Raw genomic sequence first — 19,833 nt, 5'->3', positions numbered from 1 at the left:
GATAAACGATCCGACATCGGATTATCTTCAAAATTTACAAATTGATGAATTTCGATTATATTTTATCAATGTACTTGTCATTTTGCCTAAACAGAATCATCTAAATGATGAGCAAGAATTAGTGAAGAAAGTCATTTTTCATGTTTTTTTTATACATGTCATGCAAGCATAAACGAGCGCTATCAAGCAACATTACTGCTTGGACAAACCCAATTCAAGGTAATTAAAGTGCTAACATCGATAACCTACGTCATAAGGAAACGAGCATACCTAAGAATTTTTCAAGGACACGACGGAGACCTATAAGTGATTAAGAATAATGAGATAGGTTTCCCTATAGGAATAAGTATGGAATAAGCAGGAATATCTTTAAGTATTAATTAGAGTGTGTAAATTACTAAACCTTATTGTTTTTTAAGATCTTGTGCTTAAAGGTTCAAAATGAAACCCTATGGACTGAGTTTCCGCTGCGTCTATCAATCCGTCGTTGTATTTCTGTTGCCACTATAACAACGAAAAATAAAAATAATCTACTTGCTATGGTCATAAATTTGGGTGACCAAATTTTGCAAATATTTTTTTCCATTGCCAATTTTACTTGATCTGTTTTAAAACTAGAACACTATTTCTGTATGGTGAATAGAAGGAGTTGTATTTTTTTTTCACCATTAAACTAAAAATGATTCAAAGCAGGCATAAATACTCCGATCGTTTCCATGGCTTTAAAGCGATAAATCCGCTGTGATATCTACCTGGGTAATGTAATTGTGGATTTTCTATTCATCATGATCATGAGATTTTAATCGAACAAATTATATGTATAAATACAAACACTAAAGGATGTTATCTATTAGTCAAGGAAAATAGCAGCACGTTTCAACATGGGTCTCTTGTGTTTACTAACGAGTTTAATTTTAATTGTAAATACAAATGAAGCGGCTAGAATATTAGGAGTGTTTCCAACGCCTTCAATCAGCCACCAAGTAGTGTTCCGACCTCTGATTCAGGAGCTAGCTAAGAGAGGGCACGATGTCACCGTCATCACAACAGATCCCGCCTTCCCGAAAGGAGGAGCACCTGCTAACCTGACAGAAATTGACGTCCACGATATCTCATACAACATTTATCAAGAGATCATTAACGACATACCAAGAGGGAACAAAAATGATGTTATACATCAAATGGAAGAGTCCTTACCCTTTCTTACTAAGATTGTCGATAAACAACTGAACGATGAAGCTGTGCGACGTTTGATTGAAGACAAAAATAAGAAATTTGATTTGTTAATTTTGGAAGCTTGGGTTAGACCCGCGTTGGGGTTCTCGTATCTATACGATGCGCCTGTGATTCTTATGAGTTCTCTGGGCGCTATGTTTGACAATAGCGCAACAGTAGGGGCTCCAACACATCCTATACTTTATCCAAGCATTTTTCGTCAAAAACTGAAGAATCTTTCCATGTGGGAGAAAATATGGGAATTGTATACCCACTACAAAATTCTGGATATACATTATCAAAATAGACACTTCGAAGATCAAATTCTGAAGAAAAATTTTGGACCCGATATCCCATCAGTATTAGAACTAAACAATAAAGTAGATATGCTGTTCTTGAATGTGTATCCAGTGTTTGAAGGTATTCGGCCAGTTCCACCGAATGTTATTTACACAGGAGGCCTGCACCAAAACCAGGAAAAGGAGTTACCTAAGGTACTTTTTATATTTAATTATTTTATTAATATGCATTAAAAAATCTGTTAATTTCCAAGAAAAAATATGTCTAAAGAAAACATCACACATAAGTAGCAGCATTGCCATTCAACGTGGAAACGCTGCCAGCCTTTTGGGCACACTCCCAGCATGCAGCGATACCGATAATTTTTTGAGGCTTTATTTTAATTATTGTTTTATTCGTATTTTAAGTGTTCATAATATCTGGGTTGTGTAGGTGTATTGATAGAAATAGATTTCTAATAATAAAAAAAAATCATCATTACTTTTTCTTCTAAGATGTTTAAAACAGCAACTTATTAATGTTATAATTTCAGGATCTTAAATCATATTTAGACTCTTCAAAAAATGGTGTGATTTACATCAGTTTTGGCACCAACGTAGATCCAACTCAATTGCCTCCAGAAAGAATCCAAGTGCTAGTGAAAGCATTCTCTCAGTTGCCTTACGATGTGTTATGGAAGTGGAACGGAGACGAGCTGCCTGGCCGTACTGAAAACATTAGAATCTCAAAGTGGTTGCCGCAGTCAGATTTACTCAGTGAGTTAAAACAAATAGGCATTATGATTAAAATTTATTTAATACCATTTTTTTATGATTTATCGAATGTTTATTGTTTATTTAAATATATCTAATTATAATTTTAGAGCATCCCAAAATCAAAGTGTTCGTAACACAAGGAGGTCTACAATCTACAGATGAAGCTATAACTGCCGGCGTTCCATTGATTGGAGTTCCCATGCTGGGCGATCAGTGGTACAATGTGGAGAAATATGAATATCACAAGATTGGTGTTCGATTGGATTTGGATGACATTACAGTTGAAAATTTCAAAAACACGCTCCTTAAAGTTATGGGAGATGAAAGGTATATTTGGGATAATTTATTATTTTAGACTTATATTCACAGCTTTTTATACCATCGTTGCGTTTTCTTTCTAGCTATCGTCAGAATATAATCAAACTGCGTGGTCTGATGCGTGACGAGGTGCAGACTCCACTGGAGCGCGCCGTGTGGTGGACGGAGTACGTGCTGCGGCACGGCGGCGCGAAGCACCTGCGCTCGCCCGCCGCCAACATCTCGTGGTGGGAGTATCTAGAACTGGAACTGGTGCTCACATTATTAGCAGGACTCGTCATCATTGTGACTGCACTGGTTTTGATACTGTTTGCATTATACAAACACTTCTTAAAATACGCCGCAAGTATTAAAGTGAAACGTGCTTAAATGTAGTAAATAATAAAAGTGAAGTTTAAATAACAAAAACAGAATAAAATATTGACATGAATAACCAAATGATCAGCGAAGTTTTGATTTGGATTAGTCATGTGGACAAAAATATTTTGTAAGCAGTAATGGAATGGATGAATCATATTTTTCCGCGTGATATTATTTTTGTGTCAAATCATTACTAATAAATGTTATTTTTTTATAGTTAATCTGTCTCATTACTTTTCGAAACGAAACTTATTTTATTATAATGATAACATCAAAACTAAACACTATAGATGAATTTGCGATATTCATCCCTGAGTGGCTTCTGTTTTAATAAAATTGTATTTACGAGAAAAAGAAAGCGGCCACACGGGGTAGGGCGGATTCCATTTATGGTACTAGGATCCTTGGATGTTGCAAGTAGTACTTTTTAAAAGTAGCTTCGAATTCATGTCTTGACAAAATCAGGAAAGTGTGACATATAGTACGTGTAAGACGGCATGTTATAAAGATTATGATAAAGTGAAGGATAACATCCAAAAATTATTACAAAGCATTACATTTTTGTTTCTTCTGTAACGAGTTGTGTGCAAACTTTCAAGGGTAGAGTTGTTATTATCTATACTAATATGTAAAGCTGAAGAGTTTGTTTGTTTGTTTGAACGCGCTAATCTCAAGAACTACTGGCCCAAATTGAAAAATTATTTTTGTGTTGAATAGACCATTCATCGAGGAAGGCTTTAGGCTATAAACCATCACGCTGCGACTAATCCTATTATACGACGATACAGAGGAAAATATGAAAAAATAGGGCTGGAATAAATCATAACATATATCTTCTACCCACGGGGACGAAGTCGCGGGCAACAGCTAGTTCCACATATTAAAGTAAATCTGTATTAAAAGAAAATTGTGTTAATTAGGATCATTTACTATTCAAGATTTGGATTGAACATTGAACTGTTTTGGATGAAAAGTGGTGAGGTTGAAGAAGTATTTTTTTTGCGTTAAGAAAAATGCACCGCTCGGCACTCTACGGCGTTCATTATTCTACCCTATGTCACCCGACGCACAATAGCAATTGGGATGACTAGGAGTCTACGTGCGGAAAAGAGCAGTAAGTTCATTATTCTTTATTTAGAAAGTAACATTTTTTTTTTTCATTTTTTTAAATGAATCTGAACCATCCAGGGCGTCACCCAAACGCTAACATAAAATTCGTTGAAATCGGTCCAGTTAAGGAACCAGATGAATATAGAGTTATATGAAAAACTAGCTGTTGCCCCCGACTGTCGACCCCGTCCGCTTAGTAAGAAGATATAAGTTAGGAATATATGAACGGAAGCCCTCGAAGATGAATATTATTCCCCGTTTTTGCCACATTTTCCATTGTATCTTCGCTCCTATTAGTTGCAGCGTGATGTTATTTAGCCTAGAACCTTCCTCGACGAATGGTCTATTGAACACAAAAATGTTTTTTCAATTTGAACCAGTAGTTCCTGAGATTAGCGCGTTCAAACTAACAAACAAACTCTTCAGGTTTATATATTAGTATAGATTTAATAAAATCACTAAACCCTTAAAAATTCAATAAACGTTTCAGACAGTCATCACCAGAAAACATCCTTACAAAAAAATATAAGCAACATCACTAGCACACCTATTTTAGCACTACAGATTTTAGTATCAGACTCCTGATGAATACCGGAGGAGCTCGTGGCTAAGCTATAACCGCATAAGTGATTCGATCACAGGTTAAGCTATGCTTGACGCGGTTGGTCCGTAGATGGGTGACCTATCTTGGTCATAACGAGTTCCTCCGTGTTTCGGAAGGCACGTTAAATTGTAGGTCCCGGCTGTTATTCCTACATCTTTGACAGTCGTTACAGGTAGTCAGAAGCTTGAAAAAGTCTGACAGCCAGTCTAACCAAGGGGTATCGTGTTGCCCAGATAACTGGGTTAAGGTGATCAGATAGGCAGTCGCACCTTGTAAAACACTGGTACTTAGCTGAAACCGGTTGGACTGGTAGCCGAACCCAACATAGTTGGGAAAAGGCTAGGCCGATGACTCCTGATGAATACAAATAAGTTAAAAATAAGTACCAATAATGATGATTTATTTCAACAGTGGATAAGGCAGAGTTAAGTCTAGTGAAGCAGATTTTGGATAAAGGAATCACGGTGCATCACTGACCTCGAAATAGTATGTTTAATTGACAGTTTGAAGTACATAAACAATGTTTGATAACGTAGTTTCAATCAAAGTTATCAAATTTATCATTGCGTGATATAGACAAAGCGATAAAAAGTCTGTAACATTACTAGTCATCGCGAATCGCATTTTAATCATCTAGTCACTAGTGGATACGAAATAGTAAAGATTACTGCCTATCATTTATTTTTGTAACTCTACCTTAGTCTGTTTTTCAGCAACGTCATTCGTTCGTTTTAACTAACTCTAGATAGTCGTATCAAGGATAATCAATATATAAAAGCCTTTTAACTAAACGACACGCATAACATACTAACCATTATCCAGTTGTGAATGTTTAATCATGAGCGTTTCTGCGTATATTTTGCTATTCAGTTTTATTTTTATCGTGAATATAAATGAAGCAGCAAGGATATTGGTCGTGGTGCCAATGCCTTCCATCAGCCATCAGGTAGTTTTCCGACCTCTGACTCAAGAACTAGCTAAGAGAGGGCACGATGTCACCGTCATCACAGCTGATCCCGCCTTCCCAAAAGGAGGTGCTCCTGCTAACCTGACAGAAATAGATCTTCACGATTTGTCGTATACACTTTTCAAACAAGAAATGAAAAAATTACCGAAAGGTAATAAGGAGGACATGTTGCAAACTTTTATATTATTTATGCAATTTTGGCCTAAGATTTTTGGCGAGCAATTAAAAGATGCAGGCGTGCAACGTTTGATTAAAGATAAAAATCAGAAGTTTGATCTACTGATCTTAGAAGCAGGTGTCAGGCAAGCGCTGGTATTTTCTCACATTTTTAAAGCACCAGTTATTCAAATGAGTTCTTTTGGGGTTGTCTATGACAATTTCGAAATTATAGGAGCTCCAACACATCCTCTTATTTATCCAACAGTGATACGAGAAAAGTTAAACAATCTCACAATGTTTGAAAAATTAAGGGAAGTATATAAATATTATACGATGGAAAGTTTATATTACGCTAATAGGCACCAAGAGGATAAACTCATACAAGATGTTCTTGGACCAGATGTACCGTCTGTGGTGGATCTATATGACAATGTGGACATGCTATTTTTGAATGTGCATCCAGTGTTTGAAGGTATACGACCCGTTCCTCCTACTGTTGTGTTCACGGGTGGTTTGCACCAAATCCCACCGAAAGAACTGCCTAAGGTAAATAAAATATTTAATTTTATAAAATTGAATCACAAGCACTGGAGAATACGTCCATAACTTTCAAATCAATAAAAATATGTAAGCTTGATTATTTTGGTTCCAGGACCTAAAAACATACTTAGACTCTTCGAAAAATGGTGTGATATACATCAGTTTTGGTACAAACGTAGATCCTACTCTACTGCCAGCCGACAGAATCCAAGTCCTAGTGAAAGCATTCTCTCAGTTGCCTTACGATGTTTTATGGAAATGGAATGGAGATGAGCTGCCTGGACGTACTAAGAATATCAAGATATCAAAATGGTTGCCGCAGTCTGATCTACTCAGTAAGTACTGGACTTAATAAAATACTTCTACTTTAACATTAAGACTCTGACATAATTAAATTTGATTGTTTTATCCCACCAGAACATCCCAACGTGAAAGTTTTCGTGACCCAAGGCGGACTACAATCAACAGATGAAGCAATCACTGCTGGCGTTCCACTGATTGGAGTCCCAATGATAGGCGATCAATGGTTTAACGTTGAAAAATATGTTAGTCATAAAATCGGAGTCCGAATAGACCTAGAGGATATAACAGTCGAATCCTTCAAAACTAATCTGCTCAAAGTTATTGAAGATGACAGGTACGATTTACTATATGTTTTCTACTTATTCTGTTATTGAATTCTGCGTTTCTCGCAGTATTGTAACATTGTTGGTCTATTCTGTAATTTCAGCTATAGACAGAACATAGTGAGACTTCGCAGTCTGATTCATGACGAGGTGCAGACTCCGCTGGAGCGCGCCGTGTGGTGGACGGAGTACGTGCTGCGACACGGCGGCGCAAAGCACCTACGCTCGCCCGCCGCCAACATCTCGTGGGCGGAGTATCTAGAACTGGAACTGGTGCTCACATTACTGGCAGGACTATTAGTCGGTTTAATTACTTTTAGTTTAATAGTGTATAAATTGTACAAGTATTTCATTACAAACCTTTGGAGTCCTGTTAAAGTAAAGAGTACGTAAAATTATTGTTTCGTTGAATTTTAATGTTGTTTTTACTTACAAAATGTTCACTAAATTAAGGCAAAATGTTCATCATCAGATCATAGTTATGTTCTCATGGGTTAATTTCCTTTTTTTATAAATCAAAGGCATCGTAATATTAAAATTTACGCGCAAAAATGTTACTGAACTTTACTTGTACTGTAAATGTTACTTTACTGTACTGTACTTTATTGGCTGATTTAAAATTTTCAACCTCTGACCGCGCTTAATTCCATTTTAAAATTACTGTACTTTTACTCATAGTGAATAGTATCGTTGTTTTTTTTTTTTGCTATGAAACATCAAGAAACATTATTTTAAGGGTTTAGAATCATATCTTGAATACTCGAGACAAGGGATTGAATCAATATCCTTTCCACTAGGAATATGTTTTAGTTTGTAATTCCAAGTTTTTGTCTCATTAATAAAATATATTTGTTAACTGTCGCTAAAGGTCGTTACTTTTTTGATCTCTCCATGTTCGCTATTTAAAATATTCGTTTTTACGACGATAACGAACACATTTTGAAAAAAATTAACTGTGTGACTTGAATGGTTCCTGAGACAGAATGGTTGCAGATGGACAAACAGTCAGAAAGTAGTGCCTCGGTAGAAGGGTTCCTTTTACAATTTATAAATATCTCTACTTTTATTGGTCATGTGCGAGAATAGTTTACAGATCAAGAAGTCGATGTATGTTGGCCGTTACATTTCACACACAATCTTTAAAAACACATGGATGACATCCGCTTCTTACAATGTTGCGAATTCGTTATAACACATAAATAAAATAGGATGCATGACAACGCTGTGTACGCGCGTCATGGTCGTGTATTAAGGGCTTATATAAAACACATGTGCAGCGCGGCAGATGGGATCATCTACTTCGAGACCGTAAATCTTTTGACTACTTTCCACCATAAAAAAAAGAGTTAAGCCATCATATGCCATATAGTAGGTAGTTGGAAGCTAGAAAAACAAACAGTCTTACTAAGAGATACCTGTATTGATGAAGTCAGATAGGCAATCGCTCCTTGTGAAACACTGGTAAAAGAATGCATCCGGTTAAACTGGAAGCCAACCACATTATATTTGAAACTCAATTATTTGGGATAAAAATGGATGTCGAGTAAGAAAATATTCAACGTCACGAGTAAATGGGAATCCATGTAAATGTGGAAAACAGTAGATGTGGAAACGAAGAACAGTGGGACTGTCCTGGCAACCTATTAAACGCACACAGTTCTTTGATGACCTGAGTTTTGCTCCACTAATCTCTGACGTCATAATTCGTGTGTGATCACATCTTCTGATAGTACACCATTCATCGCGAAAATTGTAGGTCATCAGGTTATCTCCAAAATTTATAATTAAGATGTCTGTTCCCAAATTATGATAATATTTATCAACAATAGCCTTGAAATTTTGCCTTCTCACGTCTTTTCAATGGATGGATTTCAAGATGTTCACAAAGATACGATTCATTTTGACAATATCTTAAGAAGTCCTTTTGAAACATTAAGGAGGTCTTATCAAGTGTTATAGTCCGCTTTATAAGTTAAACAAAAAAAGTCTTGTGTATTTAAAAAAAAATATATATTCTAGAATATTGTCCCAAATCGTATAAACTCCCCGAATGAAATAATAAAAACGGGTGATGAAGAATTTGCTTACAGAATAGAAACCATGCAAACAAAACTACATTTTATGTTTTTTCATTTCAAATCTAAGTATTTTTCGTATCATAGTCACCCGAAACCCGTACTTCTAGACCATAGTTTTTCCATCATGTTCACCCTAATCTTTTGCATGTGTAAAAGTCCTTATCAGCCACATGTCACATATTGCCAGTCGTTGAGCACGCCTCAGGGGAACATCATAAGAAATGAGTTGGTTCTTAGAACATATAAAACTTAGGTAACGCTTTTTTAATTTATATTTTTATGGGTATAAAGCGCTTGATTGCTAGAGCGCTAGTTTTGGATGAAGTAGGTACGCATTTCATAGTCGAATCAATATTATAAATAGAAACTATACGACTTGGCACGTAAAGTGCAATGCAGCACGTGCCAATTCTGTTTCTAAATTAGTCTTAACAAGTTTGTGAAGGTAAAAACATGCACATTTTGTACTTATTAACGTGTTTATTTTTTACAAAAACTAGTGAAGCGGCGAGGATATTGGGTGTGTTTCCAACGCCTTCAATCAGTCACCAGGTTGTGTTCCGACGTTTGACTCAAGAGCTAGCTAAGAGAGGACACGATGTCACCGTCATCACAACAGATCCTGCCTTCCCGAAAGGAGAAGCCCCTGCTAACCTCACAGAAATCGACGTTCATGATGTATCATACCAATTATATGTACAGTATGCAGCGAATGTACCAAGAGGACATGCAAATGATATGCGGCAACAAATTGAAAAGCTGATTTCCTTTAATGTAGAGGCTGTTGATAAACAACTAAGTGCTGAGAGTGTGCGACGTTTGATTGAAGATAAAAATCAGAAATTTGATTTGTTAATTATAGAAGCTCGGGTTAGACCTGCATTAGCGTTCACTTATATTTATGATGCACCTGTAATTCTTATGAGTTCTCTTGGGGCTTTATTTCATAACAGCGAAGCATTCGGGATCCCAACTCATCCTATTCTATATCCAACTGTTAATCGCCAAAGACTGAACAATCTTACTATGTGGGAGAAAATAACAGAATCGTATACCTACTACATAGTTCAGAAGTTATTTTACGATAGTATACGTTTGGAAGATAAAATGCTTCAGAAACATTTTGGATCAAACATCCCATCTGTTACAGAACTATATAATAAAGTAGATCTGCTGTTTTTAAATATGTATCCAGTGTTTGAAGGTATTCGACCAGTTCCACCCAACGTCATCTACATGGGTGGCCTGCACCAAAACTCGGAGAAGGAGTTGCCTCAGGTACCTCTTGCATTTCGACCAAGTTAATTTTGTAAGCCTCTTTAAAACAGTGGCTACTAATTATTATGATTGCAGGATCTCAAATCTTATTTAGACTCTTCACAAAATGGTGTGATTTACATGAGTTTTGGTACAAATGTAGACCCTACTATGTTGCCTGCCGACAGAATCCAAGTACTAGTGGAAGCATTCTCTCAGTTGCCTTACGATGTGTTATGGAAGTGGAATGGAGACGAGCTGCCTGGCCGTACTGAGAACATCAGAATCTCAAAGTGGTTGCCGCAGTCAGATCTACTGAGTAAGTGCCAATATTAAGGATTATTGAAAAATTTAATGAAGGATTATTGTATGTGACTCATAACAAGTTTTTAATATTTTCAGGGCATCCTAAACTCAAGTTATTTGTGACACAAGGAGGTCTCCAATCTACTGACGAAGCGATTACTGCTGGCGTTCCACTGATTGGAGTTCCCATGGTGGCTGATCAGTGGTACAACGTTGAGGAATACGTATATCATAAGATCGGTCTTCGATTGGATTTGGGTGACATGACAGTTGAAAATTTCAAAAGCTCGATCCTGAAAGTTATCAACGATGACAGGTATCAATCGTGACTAATGTTATTTTCATAGTCTTTTTCGGACTTATTGTTTTCAAACCATGAGGGCTTTATCCGTTTAGCTATCGTCAGAATATAATCAAACTGCGGGGGTTCATGCGTGACGAGGTGCAGACTCCACTGGAGCGCGCCGTGTGGTGGACGGAGTACGTGCTGCGGCACGGCGGCGCGAAGCACCTGCGCTCGCCCGCCGCCAACATCTCGTGGGCGGAGTACCTAGAACTGGAACTGGTGCTCACATTACTGGCAGGACTCTTTAGCATTATAACCGTATTTGTGATGATACTATTTGCATTATACAAGCACTTTTTCAGTAATAATAAAGAAAAATGCGCCGAGCATTAGACCTATAAATATTATGTGAAACGCTTTTTAAATCTTAAGAAGGCAACGTAACGACGATTTGAATGTATGTTTAGATTTTAATTATAATGTGGAACTTCGAGATTCTTTTTTTTTATTCTTAATTCCCTTTAAATGTCTTTTTTACTTCCAATGTGAAATTATCATAATAAGGTACACATAATTAAGTTGCAAGATTGTTATTTAATTTAAAACGTAGATACCTACATTAAGTTATACTGTGTATTTTTTTTTTAATTTGCGCACAAAAAATTACCCACTTTGGTTTTTTAATAAAACTCCGAACTAATTTTGAATTAAAGTTAAAAAGATAAATTATGAAAATCTTAATGAATTATTACAAAAACATGATTTTAATAATAAGTACGTTGTATGCCCCAAAATATTATGAACACAGCAACAACAAACTACAGCTGTAATGCACGGCATGATAAAAAAGTAATAAAACAAATTTGCTGCGATATACGAGTATATCTTATCTTAAAAAAAATGTCAAATAATCGAAATTATCATCGTAATTATCTTTACAAGTGATAAACAAAACTAAAGGAGAAGGGTAGAGCATCCAAATTAACAAGTCATTGAAAATCGCAATTTATTATCTAGCCGACGCAAAGTATAGACGCATTAGTCGTTTTTATCACACATTTTTTGTAAGTCTTCGTCATGCTGCTTTTTCAGCTATGACATTTGTGAATATTTACTACACGATAGATAACGGTATCTGTATAAATCCGTATATAAAAACAATAAATTTAAAATATACCAATTGTCATCAATCTGTGAAAGTGTAACCATGCGGGTCTTTGGGCATATATTATTTTTATATTCCATTTTCATTGTGAATTCCAATGAAGCAGCAAGAATATTGGTAGTGGTTCCAACAGCATCTGTCAGTCACCAAGTTGTTTTCCGACCTCTGAGTCAAGAGCTCGCCAAAAGAGGACATGATGTCACAATCATCACAACAGATCCCGCCTTCCCGAAAGGAGGAGCTCCTGCTAATCTGACAGAAATCGATCTTCACGATTTAACGTACAAAGGTTTCATAGACGAAATAAGCAAAATGCCAAAAGGTAATAAGAAGGACATGTTAAATAATTTCAGAATATTTTATAAGTTTTGGCCTAAACTTTTCGGTAAGCAGTTAAAAGACGAAAGTGTGCAACGTTTGATTAAAGATAAAAATCAGAAATTCGATCTGTTGATCTTAGAAGCAGGTGTCAGACAAGCGCTAGTGTTTTCTCATATTTTCAAAGCTCCAGTTATTCAAATGAGTTCTTTTGGGGTAATGTTTGACAACTTCCAAATTATCGGAGCTCCAACACACCCCCTTCTTTATCCAAAAATTCTACGACAAAAGTTAAACAATCTCACAATGTACGAAAAACTAACGGAACTCTATACCCATTATATGCTTGAATATATGCATTACGAAAGCAGACATCTAGAAGATAAAATTTTACGAGAAATTGTTGGACCAGATGTACCGAGTGTCACAGAACTGGCCAATAATGTGGATATGCTGTTCTTGAATGTGAATCCAGTGTTTGTGGGTATACGACCTGTTCCACCAACCGTTGTGTTCACGAGTGGTCTGCATCAGATCCAACAGAAAGAACTGCCTAAGGTAATTATAACATTTTAATTATTCAGCAAAAAAATATTCCAACTTTTTCTGCCATTCCAATTCCATTACAATCCGTCGAAAATACATTTGTCTTTTGATTTCAGGATCTGAAATCATATTTGGATTCTTCCAAAAACGGTGTTATTTACATCAGTTTCGGCACAAACATGGACCCAGCTGGGCTCCCCGCTGATAGACTCCAAGTCCTCGTGAAAGCATTCTCTCAGCTGCCTTACGATGTGTTATGGAAGTGGAACGGAGACGAGCTGCCTGGACGTACTGCAAACATCAGAATCTCAAAGTGGTTGCCGCAGTCAGATCTACTCAGTGAGTACTAGACATCACTTTTTAAAGCTTTTAGATGCAGCAAAACAACACAGCGACTTGACCTAAGTCTTCTTTTTTTGCAGAACATCCTAAAATAAAAGTTTTCGTGACGCAAGGAGGTCTACAATCTACAGATGAAGCAATAACTGCTGGCGTTCCTTTGATTGGGATCCCAATGTGGGGCGATCAATGGTTCAACGTTGAAAAATATGTTACACATAATATCGGTATTGGATTTGACTTAGATGACATGACAGTCGAAAACTTCAAAAACGCACTGCTGAAGATTATAAAAAATGACAGGTATATCTTTTGCGTAGCACTATTCACTTTTAGTTCTTGATGTTGTTATACTTGCATTCTACGTACTATCATAGTGTAACGTGTTTTTATATTCGTTTGTATCTTTCAGTTACAGACAAAATGTAGTAAGACTGCGTACTCTGATGCATGATGAGGTGCAGACTCCACTGGAGCGCGCCGTGTGGTGGACGGAGTACGTGCTGCGGCACGGCGGCGCGAAGCACCTGCGCTCGCCCGCCGCCAACATCTCGTGGTGGGAGTACCTAGAACTGGAACTGGTGCTCACATTACTGGCAGGACTATTAGTCGTTCTATTTACTTTTGGAGTTATATCGTATAAATTATTCAAGTATTTCTTCAAACCAATTTCAGCTCCAGTAAAATTGAAAAGTTCGTAGGTAAAAATTTTGTGTCCTAATAAATACTTCTTGCCGTGTCTGAATGACCCTATGGTTGACCAGTAAAGACTGAATCGAATCGAGTTCGTCTTTGTATAATTTTCATGTTCAGAAAGAAATAATTAAGGACTCAAATTCGAGTCTACTCATTTAATGAGCAGACGCAGTCGTAATTTAAAGATTTATTTAATTTTACTCACGAATAAAATGTAGCCTTTGTGGTAATTTTATTTTGATCGGTCTTGCAGTCCGAGTGTGGAGAGGAAACAAACATACTTTGTATATTATAGGCCTTTCACAGTTATAAAAAACTGTGATTAGTGTATTTATGTTGTACTGAAGTTAGAAGACCAAATTATTTTTTTTGCAACACAATGTTTGTTTTTCTCAATTATTGAAAATATATTATTGTGAATCAAGTTAATTGCTTTTGATTTTTTACCTTGCTTACGCTTCAAAGGACGATCTAAAGGCATTTTAAGTTTTTTTTTGTATTAAACTTTTAACTAAGCCTAACACGGTGAGTATATGGTGTTTTATGATGTTCGCTTCCAATTGATTGGTGGAAGACCAGGATCTGGCGATTTTCAGAGTGAACATATTCCAATGCCAGTTTCTATATAAAAGGGTTAAACATGAGCAGCCAATTACAAAGCTAGAAGCATATTTTCTGATTCAAGTAAAAATACTTAGAAAGAGAGAAATAAAAAATAATTTGAAATACATAGTTTTCAAGCGAGTGTTTATAATCCATGTTTTCTCATATATAAAATACCTCATATATAGGTATAATACGAGCCTTTGAATAGGAATGGTTGTCTTTTCTTGTCATTGGCATTGTCATCAGTTCATTGCATTCTACAATAAGACTCAGTAATATGGTAAGGAGGGTAACAGCTGTCCATGTTTTATCGTGAACGGGTGCTGCTTGTAGGCACTAGTAACTAGTTGTCGTACTGGTTGTACTGTAGAATTCATGACTTTATCACACACACAACTCTAAATTATTGGCACTAATAAATTGTACCACAAAGAACCGCAGATTGGCCATGGCCACCCACAAAGTCTTCTTTCCTTGGACTGGTAAAATTGCGTAGCGTTTGACTACGTTACCATTAAATCTAGTTCATAGTTTTTTATTCTTTTTTTCTTATTACGTCTACCGTTAAATTGGTGAAGTGAACTGTCATATGAACATGCTTTTTCAAAGCTTAAGATATAAAAGGTAAGGTAGGGAATGAAGGAATGGTTCGAATCATTAAAACGGTAGCTGTTTATGAGAAGCGATGTAACGGAATCTGTATGGTCGAGAGGGTCACGGAGAAGGGTTGATAGAGCCAATATGTCATCAGGGCTATCTAGTAGCGTAATAACGAGGAAACCTACCCCGACTGAGACCCAAGAAGGCGAAATCTTTGTCGTTCCATGGATACCTCGGGTTACCTCGGGTTGACATCTATAGCCGCTCGCGCCGGTCTCGGCCCATCTGCTGCATATCGTAGCTTCATCATTATACTTTTTAGACTACTTTATCTCTTTATCCATATTGCTCCATAGTTCTGCACCTAACTTGGATTTCCCGCATAGAACGTAGCTGGATATTACAACTAGACAGCACATTTTAGATTAAAATTCTCAATAAAGGCTCTACGTGCTGCACTTGTAAACCTTTAAAAAGACTTATTTAATAGTCGTATCTCTTTCTTCGAACACCCAACGGGGTGTTAATTGATGACCGTGATTCCAATATCACCATTTAAAAATAGAGGAACGGAGAAGAGGAGACATTCCCTGTCTCTTTAATTTTTATCATAAACTAGCTGTTGCCCGTGACTTCGTCCCCGTGGGTAGAAAATGTAAGTTATGATTTATAGCCGCCCTGTTTTTTTTTCACATTTTCCATTGTATTTTCGCTCCTATTAGTCGCAGCGTGATGGTTTATAGCCTTAAGCCTTCCTCGATGAATGGTCTATTCAACACAAAAATAATTTTTCAATTTGGTCCAGAAGTTCCTGAGATTAGTGCGTTCAAACAAACAAACAAACAAACTCTTCAGCTTTATAAATTAGTATAGATTATTTTAGCAAGCTAAGTTTCATTAGCCTTTATCTTACATGATTTTCTGGTCTTCAAGTAACATAAGAAGATGTGTAGAGGTTCGACAAGTGGTTTCGTATAAGCATGTATAGGATTATTCCAATTTTACAGATACTGCTAAATTATCTGTCGATAAATGATGATAACATTTATCAATGTACTTATCATCTTTTCGTTTCGCTATTTAAATCTTGCTAGTCATTTATTGATATGAATAAAGTCATGCATGATCACTGATTTTTTAAAATATTTACAATTCATGTACACAACGAGTCTTATCAAACATTTTTTTTTCCACTTTTCAGATGACATAGTAAAACTGAAATTTTTCCGATAATCTGGGAAAGTGCAAAAGTGTGTCTATAAGCATTTATGAGCCAATTCCTAAAAAATAGCATTACTTACCCAAGGGTCTTATGTACAGAGATCTGCTCAAAGGCATGCTGTGTTAAAGTTCTATGTGCCATGACAAATATGTACAAAATTTAAAAAATACATGTTTTAACCTTTTTAATGCTTTTTCATGCTTGTTTCTATAATTCTTGATTTTTTCTTAAATCAAGAATTATAGAAACAAGCATCCTGATCAATTTCAGTTACTTTTATTTTAAATGATTTTTTTTTAAGAAATGTTTGTCATATTTCACTTTAATTTGTACAATCAAATGCTGTACGTAAAAATCCCATTTTTCGTTTATTAGTGTTTAATAAGATTTTAATAAAAATAGGAAAATTACTAGTCATGACAAAAGTCGAAAGTTGGCATTTATCTTTTAATTTTGATGACTCTGCCCTAACTTCCTTTTTTGACAATGACAGTGATACTAAAATAAAAATAGTATATAAGGGTATTAGGACTGGAAACTACCAGTAAAATTTGAATCGTCAAGCAGTAAACGTGTAACATGCGATTCCTTGTGCATTTATTTATAAGCTACATTTTTTTTGTGAATATAAATGAAGGAGCAAAGATATTAGTAGTGGTTCCAACCTCATCTATCAGCCATCAAGTAGTGTTTCGACCTTTGACTCAAGAGCTCGCTAAGAGAGGACACGATGTCACCGTCATCACAACAGATCCCGCCTTCCCGAAAGGAGGAGCTCCTGCTAACCTGACAGAAATCGACCTTCACGATTTATCGTATAATATGTTCATACAAGAAACGAGTAAAATGCCAAAAGGTAATAAGGATGATTTGCTAGTTCAAATGAAAACGTATTTGAGAGTGTCTGCTTTAATTTTTGGAGAACAGTTAAAAGATGGAAATGTGCAACTTCTAATCAACGACAAAAATGTGAAATTTGATTTAATAATTGTGGAAGCATGTTTTAGACAATCTCTCGCATATTCTCATGTTTTCAAAGCTCCAGTCATACAAATGAGTTCTTTTGGAGGAGTGTTTGACAATTTCGCAACAATAGGAGCTCCAACACATCCTATTCTTTATCCAGACATTATGCGGCAAAAACTGAATCATTTGACAATGTGGGAGAAAATAACGGAACTGTATAATCATTACATGTTGAAGTGGATATACCACAATAATGCGCATCTAGAGAATAAAATATTGCAAGAAATTCTTGGACCGGACGTACCAACTGTGACAGAACTTTATGACAATGTACACATGCTGTTCTTGAATGTGTATCCAGTGTTTGAAGGTGTTCGACCAGTTCCTCCTACTGTTGTTTACACAGGGGGCCTGCACCAAAACCCGGAGAAAGAATTGCCCAAGGTATTCATTTTGAACATTGTTATTGTTGCTTTAGCAGTAGCTTAAATTTTACGTACTTATAATTTATAGCGGAACATTTCTTTATTCTTGTTCTTTTGGCTACTTAAGAATACTAACATATCGCAAAGTGATCAAAAACTTTGCAATTTCAGGATCTTAAATCATATTTGGATTCATCGAAAAACGGTGTGATTTATATAAGTTTTGGTACCAATGTGGACCCAACTATGCTACCCGCTGATAGAATTAAAGTCCTAGTGAAAGCATTCTCTCAGTTGCCTTACGATGTGTTATGGAAGTGGAACGGAGACGAGCTGCCTGGACGTACTGAGAACATCAGAATCTCAAAGTGGTTGCCGCAGTCGGATTTACTGAGTAAGACGTCGCAAAGTTTTTAGAATTTGGAATTATATACAGGCTAACAGTCTGTTTTAATGAAATGTGTTTGTAATTCAGTAGGTGGTAGATAAAAGTAATAGGATCTATGATTCCAAGTCCATCTATTTTTTTGCAGGGCATCCAAAAATTAAGGTATTTGTGACACAAGGAGGTCTACAATCAACTGACGAAGCGATAACTGCTGGCGTTCCATTGATTGGAGTCCCAATGCTGGGTGATCAATGGTTTAACGTTGAAAAATACGTCTATCATAAAATCGGTGTTCGATTGGACTTGGAAGACATTACTATAGAAACTTTCAAAAATACATTGCTCAAAGTTATTGGAGATGACAGGTAACAATTTAGGATGTCTTTTTTCGCAGTATTTGAATGTAATGTAAGTGTATATCCTGTATCAATTTCATATTTTGCATGTCTTATTTCTAGCTTTCGACGGAATATAATCAAATTGCGCAGTCTGATGCGTGACGAGGTGCAGACTCCACTGGAGCGCGCCGTGTGGTGGACGGAGTACGTGCTGCGGCACGGCGGCGCGAAGCACCTGCGCTCGCCCGCCGCCAACATCTCGTGGGCGGAGTACCTGGAACTGGAACTGGTGCTCACATTACTGGCAGGATTATTAGTCATTTTATTTAGTACAAGTTTAATAGTTTATAAAACGTACCAGCTTTTCTTAAAGCAACGCTTAACTCCCGTAAAAGTAAAAAGTACGTAGCTAATATAAATTATTCCATACTTACTTATATCAATTTTGTATACAAAATATTATAATTTCTTATGTAATTTGTAAAACAATGTTTTCATTGTCTTTTCCTAACATGACGCCTAAGTTCTAAAAATCGATTATCGACATCAACTCGAAGGTATTTTAGTTTGATAATCATCATTGCTGATTAACGGTTGGGAGTTCGATGAAAAGTTTGTAAGGTTGTAAGGTTTGTAAGTTTTGCGTTCGTATGATCCGAATATTGTATTCTTCTACACCATCAAGTACCCCAATACTCTTAAGTGAACAGATAATATTACAAACAAGAAATGACAACAATAAATGTTAAAAATATTGGTATTAAAGAAAAAAATTGCCAAATTTATATCAAGGTAATTTTTCTTTTAAACTTTCTACTATTTTAAGTAAATTGACCAAAACTCAACCGATCTCGATTTGATATGCGGACCTTGATGACGGTCTTTCAACAACAGTTTGCATAATTCTGTTTAAGCCGTTGTCATCTGTCTTTTGCTTTGTGTTACAGACTTCCATAGCCTCACGTCTGGGCAAAATATCAGTAATCCCCTTGTCATTTGACGGGCCTGTTGGTCTAGTGGTTAGTGACCCTGACTGCTATACCGGAGTTCGTGGGTTCGATTCCCGCCCAGGACAAATGTTGTGTGATGAGCATGATCGTTTGTTCTGGTGTCTGGGTGTAATTTATCTATAATATGTATGTATTTAGAAATATATAAGTAAGTTTATCAGTAGTCTAGTACTCATAATACAAGATTTGCTAAGTTTGAGACTGGATGGCGTTGTGTGAGAGTTATGGAATGCTATTGGAATGCTATTTAAATGGTAATAATCAGAAAATGGTATAATATTAATACAACATATTATCCGATCGTTAATATCGTCTATAACGCGTTCATAATTG

The 19,833-nt window shown here is 36.2% G+C and overlaps 5 protein-coding genes across 5 annotated transcripts; all 5 read left to right on the top strand.

Annotated features, from left to right (window-relative positions):
* Window positions 1-835: 835 nt before the first annotated feature.
* Window positions 836-2,981, top strand: LOC113499428 (UDP-glucuronosyltransferase 2B31-like). The gene is made up of 4 exons (XM_026879907.1): window positions 836-1,709; window positions 2,048-2,270; window positions 2,378-2,597; window positions 2,672-2,981. The coding sequence occupies exons 1-4, from the start codon at window positions 882-884 to the stop codon at window positions 2,955-2,957; spliced, it is 1,557 nt and encodes a 518-aa protein (XP_026735708.1). The 5' UTR covers window positions 836-881; the 3' UTR covers window positions 2,958-2,981.
* Window positions 2,982-5,016: 2,035 nt separating this feature from the next.
* On the top strand, window positions 5,017-7,821 carry LOC113499667 (UDP-glucuronosyltransferase 2B31-like). Its single transcript, XM_026880208.1, has 4 exons — window positions 5,017-6,334; window positions 6,441-6,663; window positions 6,746-6,965; window positions 7,059-7,821. The coding sequence occupies exons 1-4, from the start codon at window positions 5,501-5,503 to the stop codon at window positions 7,345-7,347; spliced, it is 1,566 nt and encodes a 521-aa protein (XP_026736009.1). The 5' UTR covers window positions 5,017-5,500; the 3' UTR covers window positions 7,348-7,821.
* Window positions 7,822-9,451: 1,630 nt separating this feature from the next.
* On the top strand, window positions 9,452-11,362 carry LOC113499681 (UDP-glucuronosyltransferase 2B20-like). Its single transcript, XM_026880226.1, has 4 exons — window positions 9,452-10,310; window positions 10,386-10,608; window positions 10,692-10,911; window positions 10,992-11,362. Exons 1-4 carry the CDS (start codon window positions 9,486-9,488, stop codon window positions 11,272-11,274), a joined length of 1,551 nt encoding a protein of 516 aa, XP_026736027.1. The 5' UTR covers window positions 9,452-9,485; the 3' UTR covers window positions 11,275-11,362.
* A 241-nt stretch (window positions 11,363-11,603) lies between these two features.
* On the top strand, window positions 11,604-14,370 carry LOC113499666 (UDP-glucuronosyltransferase 2B7-like). The gene is made up of 4 exons (XM_026880207.1): window positions 11,604-12,922; window positions 13,027-13,249; window positions 13,333-13,552; window positions 13,662-14,370. The coding sequence occupies exons 1-4, from the start codon at window positions 12,089-12,091 to the stop codon at window positions 13,948-13,950; spliced, it is 1,566 nt and encodes a 521-aa protein (XP_026736008.1). The 5' UTR covers window positions 11,604-12,088; the 3' UTR covers window positions 13,951-14,370.
* A 2,335-nt stretch (window positions 14,371-16,705) lies between these two features.
* LOC113499673 (UDP-glucuronosyltransferase 2B18-like) lies at window positions 16,706-18,918 on the top strand. The gene is made up of 4 exons (XM_026880218.1): window positions 16,706-17,783; window positions 17,936-18,158; window positions 18,298-18,517; window positions 18,611-18,918. The coding sequence occupies exons 1-4, from the start codon at window positions 16,953-16,955 to the stop codon at window positions 18,897-18,899; spliced, it is 1,563 nt and encodes a 520-aa protein (XP_026736019.1). The 5' UTR covers window positions 16,706-16,952; the 3' UTR covers window positions 18,900-18,918.
* The last annotated feature ends 915 nt before the right edge of the window (window positions 18,919-19,833 follow it).

This window comes from Trichoplusia ni, chromosome 12 (genome assembly GCF_003590095.1).
Source record: "Trichoplusia ni isolate ovarian cell line Hi5 chromosome 12, tn1, whole genome shotgun sequence".
NCBI lineage: Eukaryota > Metazoa > Arthropoda > Insecta > Lepidoptera > Noctuidae > Trichoplusia > Trichoplusia ni.
The sequence above is the reverse complement of the archived record's forward strand: the minus strand, read 5'-3'. Positions and strand labels throughout refer to the sequence as shown.